Source organism: Micropterus dolomieu, linkage group LG03 (assembly GCF_021292245.1).
Source record: "Micropterus dolomieu isolate WLL.071019.BEF.003 ecotype Adirondacks linkage group LG03, ASM2129224v1, whole genome shotgun sequence".
Lineage (NCBI taxonomy): Eukaryota > Metazoa > Chordata > Actinopteri > Centrarchiformes > Centrarchidae > Micropterus > Micropterus dolomieu.
Window position 1 is genome coordinate 11655904 of NC_060152.1, and position 9015 is coordinate 11664918.

Below are 9015 nucleotides of genomic sequence, written 5' to 3' on the forward strand. Positions count from 1 at the left end.
TAATTCTAAGCGGTATGTGTGGAGAAAACCAGGCACTGCTCATCACCTGTCCAATACAGTCTCAACAGTGAAGCATGGTGGTGGCAGCATCATGCTGTGGGGGTGTTTTTCAGCTGCAGGGACAGGACGACTGGCTGCAATCGAGGGAAAGATGAATGCGGCCAAGTACAGGGATATCCTGGACGAAAACCTTTTCCAGAGTGCTCTGGACCTCAGACTGGGCCGAAGGTTTACCTTCCAACAAGACAATGACCCTAAGCACACCGCTAAAATAACGAAGGAGTGGCTTCACAACAACTCCGTGGCTGTTCTTGAATGGCCCAGCCAGAGCCCTGACTTAAACCCAATTGAGCATCTCTGGAGAGACCTGAAAATGGCTGTCCACCAACGTTTACCATCCAACAGAACTGGAGAGGATCTGCAAGGAGGAATGGCAAAGGATACCCAAATCCAGATGTGAAAAACTTGTTGCATCTTTCCCAAAACGACTCATGGCTGTATTAGATCAAAAGGGTGCTTCTACTAAATACTGAGCAAAGGGTCTGAATACTTATGACCATGTGATATTTCAGTTTTACTTTTTTAATAAATTTGCAAAAATTTCTACATTTCTGTTTTTTTCTGTCAAGATGGGGTGCTGAGTGTACATTACTGAGAAATAAAATGAACTTTTTTGATTTTTGGAAAATGGCTGCAATGAAACAAAGAGTGAAAAATTTAAAGGGGTCTGAATACTTTCCGTACCCACTGTAAGTTTGGGGGTCCTCCCCCAGAAAATTGGAGCATTTTACACTTCCACTTCAATTCCTGCATTCTGGAGACAATTTCTGCTAAAATTTATGGTGGAAATATCTGTATCTATATAAAGGGAAACTCAGCTGGCAGGTGACAATTCATAAATATAAAAAAACAACAGAATATAATGCAGTAATCATCTGTTTGTTTTTTTAACTTAAGTTACTTTTTTTGGACATTGCACATTGGTTTCTTCTATATTTAAAATGCATTGCATGTTTTCTTATTGTGCAAATAAACTTTTCTCAAAGCATTTTCATTTGTTAGTTAATATTTTTTGGCACGAGGTATTTTCAGAACCTTTTAACAAATGCTTTCAAAAAGTCATAGGGACAAAATCTGCCATTTTAAAATATAGTGGGTCCATGTCCCCAGTGTAAATGACACCTATGTTCATGCTTCTTCATATAATCTCTGTAGTATGATTTCAGTTTAGTCCAAGACACAGTAAAAGGATGAAAGGCTTTATTGTCCTTGCTGTGAGCTGGGCAGTTTTATCACTCCCCCTAAATCCAGAATGACTTTATTCATGGTTGTACTTGCTGCTATACTCACAATAAACGTACATTGACTTTCTAATGAGTTTCCATACCAATTGCTTAATTAACGGAGGATTTATTCTGATGGAAATTTGGACTTTACACTATTAAGAAAGATCTGAAATACTGTGGAATTGTGAGCACAGATACTGTAGCAACCTCCTACTTATTGAAATTGTTTATTTTTGAAAACTTCAAGGCTTGTTACCTTTTATTTGGAAAATAAAGCCTCTTACATGGCCCCTAGTAAGCTTCTGTTAATGCCTGGACTTTGTTTTGAAAAACAGCATACTGCCAGGTCCCCTGTGAGCTCCTGTTACATCATTGAGATTCTTAATTTTTCAAAGGTAAACCCAGCGACTGGAAAATGTGGGTGAGTGTCAGTATGCGTGTGTCTCTACAGAGGTAGTTTTGAATTCAGAATTAAACATAAAACAAAGGTGGTCCCAATATGTTAATGATAATAAAAATTAAAAAAGGAACAGTTAAAGATGTGGAAGTTAAAAGGGTTATAGTCAGTATGTTTGAAACAGCAGAAGATAATCATTTGGCTCTGCCTACTGCTTTATATATTCCATATTTTTTAATTGTGTTTATATACTGTAACTCCAGGAATGGAAAAAACAACATCATTCAGTTTTACAAAAAGTAATCACATTTATTTCAATCCATCATACATGATCACCATATATTATTTCTAACCACTTACTTAGATTTTCACATCACATGTTCTCATGCGTCACTGATGCCCTCTGATATACATCTCTCTAGCCTCTGGGTATATCCAATACACCAAAAAGGAAAGACATTTGTGCTACAGAATGTAGGCATGGCTTGGCCAGTCCTGGCTCCTTGGTAGTTGTCTTTGTCTCTCTGTCTGTCCCAGAAATCACAGTTGAAAGAGAGTCTCTGAATCCAATTTCTAAGTCTTAGTCCAGATTTCCTGTGTGTCTCTGTGCCGGTCCAAGCTGTGGCCTGCGAGCTGACTCCAGGCAGCCCCCGCACCTCTAACCAATGGTGACACCGAAGCCACACTGGAACTTGTTCTTGCGATGGTTGAGGAAAGCCCCTAAGGCCAGTGTGAGAGGCAGTGGCAGCAGTTTTTTTTCAATGGTTGCCCCAACCACCCAATTACTATCAACTGTGCCTGTGGAGAAGAAAGGTGAACAAGTGGGTGACCACTTTTGAAGAAGAAAATCTAAGTTTATTTTGTAATGTTCAAATGAATAGTCACTTCATTTCAGTGGTGGAAGAATTATTCAGATATCTTACGTAAGTAAAGTAGCAATACCACAGTATAGAAATAATCTGTTAAAAGTTTTACTTAAGTAAAAGTACATTTGTATTCGCCAAGCGAGAAGCTTCCGGTCAGAGACGTGAATCAGCGACTCTTCTGGTTGCAAAAAGAAGTCCAGTTCCATTTGAAATAATAGTAAAATGACCCTACTTCTCACCAGATTTATTACCTCAGTAAACACTTTCCTAATGAGTTTTTACAATGCATTCATTTTTACATCACTTTAATGATGCAGCCAGAAAAGGTGATTACCATTTTCATATACATCATAATGTAGTAGTTGGTTACATTTTGTCAAATAAATGTAGTATTGTAAAAGTACAAATTTCCCTCTGAAATACAAATGACTACAAGTATAAAGTAGCAAAGGATGGAATTACTCAAGTTATTTACAAGTACCTCAAAAATGTACTTCAGTACAGTACTTAGTTAATTTTCATCACTGCTCAATTTATGTGGCTGTGGTTGTTTTTTTACCTTTGAAGAGCAAGTTTGCTTTGGGAAGATCCAACTGGTAACCAAAGGATGTTGTGGTGTCTTGCATCCTTGTGCTGGCTTCAAATTCAACTCCTATCTGCAACTTTAATAGAAGACAGGAGTGAAACGTTTTTTTCCGAGTCCATCTTAATACACTACTTACATGACAATATGCACATAGAAAGATATTTGTGGTTGTTATTTTTCTACTGTCTGTGTAAGAGAAGGGGGATAAAAACCCACAGGCCTGCCTCAGTACAAAGATGTATTCCAAAGTCTAGCTAAAACAAATATAAGATTCCAGCAGTCAGACATTTGAAGTGGCTACCTTCCAATGTTTTGGTACTTTGTAGTACAAGACTCCCTCTTCGTGTTTCTCTGGACAGCGGCCATGCAGTGGAGGTATAGTAAAACAAAGAAGGAACTTTGTACTAAAAATAGTTTAACTTGATGGACAATATGGCCAGGGCGAACAATTACAATGACCAAAAACTGTTTTAATGTACATTTGAGCATTAGGGCTGACCCCGAATAGTTGAAGATTCTATGCTTTGATGGGCGTAGCCTGATTCGACTATTAATCTCACAGTCGAAGCTTCGCAGCAAAACAAGGATCATGCCATTTTGGCGATATAGAGGTGCTCAACTTCTGATTTTACATAGAACTTTCTCCCAATAACTTAATATACAGCCTATTACAATATACATTTCAACGTTTAATGCTGTAAATAACCATGCAAAAGAAAAAAAAAAAAAACTTTCAATAAATATTTTTAAAGTGTGTAAATAAATCCAAAATTGTAACTAATCCTGGGGCGTCAGTGCGCATGTGTAGGCGCAGCGTGTATGTGTGTAGTGGCAGAAGAGGAACACTTGCTGAAGAGACAGAGCCACAGCTTCACTGGTGTTGTGCCGAGTTGTCCACACCTCACGGGACTTTCGGATAATTTATCACTGTTGATGAACCACGCAAAGAATATTATATCGTTTCTAAATAGCCGGCTACTTGAAATAGATCCGCGAGGAACCGAGTAGTGCATGCAGTTGTTGGCAGCACAGCATGCTCGCAAACTGCATAAACAAGACCGATGAATGACAGGTGCATGCGAGCGAGCGAAAAGGTTCAACAATAAGCCTCAGTTTAGCTGGAAATTTACAGTGTAAGTTAAATGAATAGAGACTGCAGCTCTGCAGCTTCTCAAGAATAAAATGGAGCCACCATGTGTCCCCCCCAACCCGGCTCGCAATTGCTGTGCACAAACACACGTGATTCAACTATACGAAGGACTTGACGATTCTGATTCAACTATGTAAATCCTTAGTCGGGGACAGCCCTAATGAGCATGTGATTATTGTTTTAAGAAAGACTTCAGAAAAAAACAACTATCCTTTACGCTAATATGCAGAATTTGAACTACAATTCTTCCTTTGAACATTTTTGGGAGACAAATAATGACCAACACACAGAAATATATACACACACACACACACACTTTTACTAATGTTAGCTACCTGATCATTGGCTTTGTGGTAGTATGTAGCATGAGCTCCTGCTCCTCCTAAAGTCAATGTAGCCACATAGTTTTCACCTGAGGAGAAAAAGAACAATGAGATGGAATTAGGCAGCACTTTATCTAAATCCTGGTCACACTACAGAAAAGTGAATTCAATACTTTGCCTAATGAATAAACACTTTGGAAACTGGTAGCTAAATATATTTTTAAAAAAGCAAGATTGTGGACAAGACAGAGTGGATTTTACCTGTGTATCTGCCCAAGAGAGAGGTGACCGCTCCTTCCTCCCCTGGTCTCCTGTGGTACACTAGCTCACCACCCATAGCCAGTCCTGGTGTGATAGACTGGAGATAGTGGGCAACTATAATGCCTGAAGACAAAACAGTATAAGAGGTTACATTATACACACTGTATAGCCCTGTCTCATCCCCTAGTATTTCTCCAGCTTTTCAAACTCCTCTTCACTTCTTGATGTTAATGTCAAATGAAGTGCTACATATGGCACCACTGCTGTATTTCAATTAAACCTCAATATTTTCTTGGTACTGATAGAAATGTTTCTGTAGCATCAAGTATCGAAAACGGCCATACCAACCGATTAGCACTGAGTTGTCTGGCCAGATAAATTTTTTAAAATGTAGAATAGAAATGTCCTTAGTTAAATTCTAAATTTGATCCAATTTAAACTATTTAGGAATATTTCTTGTACGGCTTTCTTGGTTTAGACAACATTTAATATTTCAACATTCTTTTGTTAAATTTAAACAAAATATGTTGTATTATTTGGTCTATAAAATGTCAGAAAATGGTTTGAAAAAATGCTGAAAACTAAGAAAAACTCTAAGCCCAAGTACATTGTTTCTATAATGATAAACTGAATGATCTAAAGAATTGTGGAGTTGGAAATAGTTATGTTACCCAGTTTTCTTTAAAAATGACATTATTAAATCAAAAAATTATTTTCTGATGTTCATAACTTAAGCTTATAAATTAGGACCTTCAGTATTTGGATTAAGTAGCCTGTGGGGGAAAAAAGCTGTGTCAGATTTAGTGGGTTCCAGCTGTAATTTCCAGAACCTCCTGTTCCACAACTGATCCTCCCCTCACTCACAAAACCCTTCACCACCAAGCCAACCTCACTACTACACTTCTTCCCGAAACCTCTGCTCTTCTGACACCAACCTTCTGTCTCTGCCACTCAGGACCAACTCATGGCGATAAGAGCCTTTTCCATAGCTGCCCTCTCCCTCTGTAACTCTGCCCACACACATCCAAGACTTTTCTGATCAGATTACTTTTTTAAATTATTATCATTTCAATGTGTTCGATACATATTTAATCAACACTGACATAAGCCTTAGTAAGTATCGGACTTTGTATCAACAGATACCAAAAGGACTGGGACCAAAAAACCCTGATCCTTATATCTTATAATCTATTATTGTTGCGACGTCTCTCAAACCCCTTAGTTGAATTTGTTATTGCTAACGTATACAACAAAACCTCCACTACTCGTGAAAATCATCATACCAGATCCAACAAGTATGTCTGGATTTCCGAGCGTCACAGCAGAGGTGAAGTTTTCGCCCCGATACTCCAGGTCACACTGCCAATTCACAAACTTATGCTGCTGAGTCTACAACACACAAAAAGTAGAAACTGGAATGAAAATGACTGGCACTACAAAGCTGAGAAAAAGTATGTTCCAGCCACAACTCTACATACCTGGATAGCTATTTTGGAGCGCACAGCAGTCGTGAGCTGGTGGATGATCTGGGCATTCAGACTGCCAGTGTTGTCCATATCTCCGACCAGGACTGGGAATGACTAAAAGGAAGAAAACACAGTTTCGTCAGCTCTAAAGTCTTTTGGAACCTTTCTATCTGTACTAAAAATGTAGCCTAGAGCAATGTTATAGAGCCATGGGCTGTATAGCTTCCTGCGTATAAGTGTAAATGTTGTTGAATTGTATTTATCAGTTGTTTGTGTGCTCTTTGTGTGCAAAGTTTTGAACCCCGATGAAGACAAAACAAGCCATTAAAAAATGATCTAGCTGAACTATCTATAACTAATAAAAATGCGTAATACTATATCCATGGCATTTTCTTGCTATTTATGTAGGTTCCTGCAGTTCCCACAGTCAAATAAATATATTTTTATAACTGTCCAATGGCAAACACACTTCCTTCCTTATCTTGATACAAATTTCCAAACTGTAAGACAACATAAAGAAAGCAATTTTACATTCCAAATAATTAACAGGCTGGGAAAATATAGTTTTAAATCATAAATGATCACATGAAAAAAGCCTTCATTTATGAGTCAACCTTGTGACCAGTTAGTTGGCTGTGCAATTAAAAATGGAATTGATTTTTTTTTTTTTTTTTTTTTCCCCCTTCATGGACTGAACAAGCAACTAAATGTATACATCAGACAATATTCAGACTCCTGCCATGACCAAGAAGATTTACAACCAAAGCTCAAAATGTGTGTGATTCATTTTAGTGGATTGTTGAAGTGATGGGAAAATGATCATTACCTCTGCTGGTCCAGTCTGTTTACTGCCTACGTAGGTGGAACCAAATCGATAACCAGAATCACTCAGGGTACTGAGGGTAACAGTATGGCTGACCTGGAAGTGGTTACTCAGGCCCTTGTTGACCACTAACCGCACTCCATCCATCTGCAGTGGAAACACATCTAAAAAGAAAAAGTGCAAAACAATATCCATGTAATTCAACAACAAACAAACATTTAAACCCCTGCCAATATGACAATACTGACACTGTTATAACAATAACTTTTATTATTTACAAATTGAAAAAATGTCATGAACTGTGTGAGATGTGCATCAAATAATTTAACAGCATGTTTTCTAACCTTTACATTTACGGTGGCACTCCTCATATGTGCCTGGGTTTGGAAGCGGAGACTCTGCATCTGCTGTCTGCTGGTCAGATCCAGATGTCGCAGGGACGGAAGACACTGAGGGCATGGTGAACCCTGGAGGCACGGACACCAACCCTGGGACCCCTTGACTACCTCCAGCTGCAGCTGGGGCAGGACTGGAGGACGCGGCAGCCAACACACTGCCCATACTCTGAGACTGTAACAGACTGAGAAAGAAAGTCTTTCTTGAGTCTGTCTTGAGAAAAGACAGTGGATGAAAAATGTATCAAATTCATTAGATTACATCCATCAATGTAAAGTTATCATACAGATGCCGGATAGTGACCGTTAACTCACACAGAAGTGCCTTACTGTTTGTTTATATTTTCGGGATTTGTGGACGCATAAATACTTTTATGCTTGGACCTTGATTGATATTGTTGCACTCTACAGTGCATCTCCACTGTTTCCTACTTTGTAACTGCACAACAATTCTCTCAGGATAAAGTTGTATATTAATCCCTGACAAGGAGCGAGTCAAAATTGGTATTGGTGTCATTTAGCACACATTGGCTTGCATGACTTGCAATGTTTGATATAGACAAAGTATTACCCTTAGCATATATTAATACACTCTTCACATAGTATATCCAATGCACTTGGCCTCAGTTAGCTCACTTACATGAATTTAGCTATCATTAACTTGCCTAGCTACAATGAGTAATTTGTCCTACTAACGTTACCCCGGCAGCGACAGTAACGTTACAGCGGGTTGGTTATGGCTAAGGCCCATGTTTGTCACACTCTTGACATGTATAATACCTCACAATAACACCTGGTAACTACACGATATATCCAACTGTAGCTTGTGGTTCGCTACAAGGCCACATTTGGAAATAAGCCAGCAGCGGCTATCCGCTAGCAACATTTAATGTGTGAAGGCTACTGCAAGGTAGCAGGGTTGGTTGGTTGGTTGGTTGTTAGCTGGGAGGCTAGGTAACGTTAGCCATGTGGAGTCGACCACGAGATCTGTTCGTCTTCACGTGGAAATCACCGCAATTAAGAAAACAATGATTTGGTAAATTGACGCTATCAGCTACCCGTCGCTTACAAAAGTAATCGTGCAATTGTGTGGGTTGGTTACTCACGCTGACGGTATGGGTCCAGGGGTAGTTGTACACCGGCAAAGTTCACGACAACGTCCGTGACCGTAGTCGAAAATGGCCCGCCTATTTCCTGTAACTCCATCATGGATTGGTTAATGAAGATCTCACTTCAACCACCATTGGCTGAAATCAGAAATGGGGCAGCCCCCTCCTGATGACGACTCACGGGCTTCATTCGCTCAACATTCGTTTACTGAATGACATTCCAAGGGTACTCCTACTCGGGAGGTCGTAGCGCGATTACAGTTACAAAATATACCGTCATATTTTATGTAATTAAACCTAAGTATGCATGTACATTGTGGAGGACCTATTCATTTTTGTATATACACACACAC

The 9015-nt window shown here is 39.1% G+C and overlaps 1 protein-coding gene across 5 annotated transcripts; it reads right to left on the minus strand.

Moving 5' to 3' along the window:
* Positions 1-1966: 1966 nt before the first annotated feature.
* tomm40 (translocase of outer mitochondrial membrane 40 homolog (yeast)) lies at positions 1967-8778 on the minus strand. 5 transcript variants are annotated; one of them, XM_046043916.1, is made up of 9 exons: positions 8660-8778; positions 7503-7738; positions 7162-7322; positions 6348-6449; positions 6153-6258; positions 4870-4992; positions 4621-4697; positions 3109-3211; positions 1967-2481 (listed from the first exon to the last, which is right to left on the minus strand). In XM_046043916.1, exons 2-9 carry the CDS (start codon positions 7717-7719, stop codon positions 2342-2344), a joined length of 1029 nt encoding a protein of 342 aa, XP_045899872.1. In that variant the 5' UTR covers positions 7720-7738; positions 8660-8778; the 3' UTR covers positions 1967-2341. The 5 variants fall into 5 exon arrangements, with proteins under 5 accessions (XP_045899872.1, XP_045899870.1, XP_045899874.1 ...); XM_046043914.1 differs by having other exon boundaries at positions 7503-7763; positions 8660-8774; XM_046043918.1 differs by lacking the exon at positions 8660-8778 and adding an exon at positions 8623-8637.
* Between the last annotated feature and the right edge of the window lie 237 nt (positions 8779-9015).

Bases quoted from the DNA above. Each gene is read 5' to 3' on its own strand.
- tomm40 (XM_046043914.1), bottom strand. From the start codon at position 8,762: ATGATGGAGTTACAGGAAATAGGCGGGCCATTTTCGACTACGGTCACG. The intron at 6,450-7,161 runs GTAATGATCATT...TCTTCCTTTTAG, and splicing joins AACAGACTGGACCAGCAGAG to TCATTCCCAGTCCTGGTCGG. The intron at 4,698-4,869 runs GTAAAATCCACT...TTTTCTCCTCAG, and splicing joins TCTCTTGGGCAGATACACAG to GTGAAAACTATGTGGCTACA.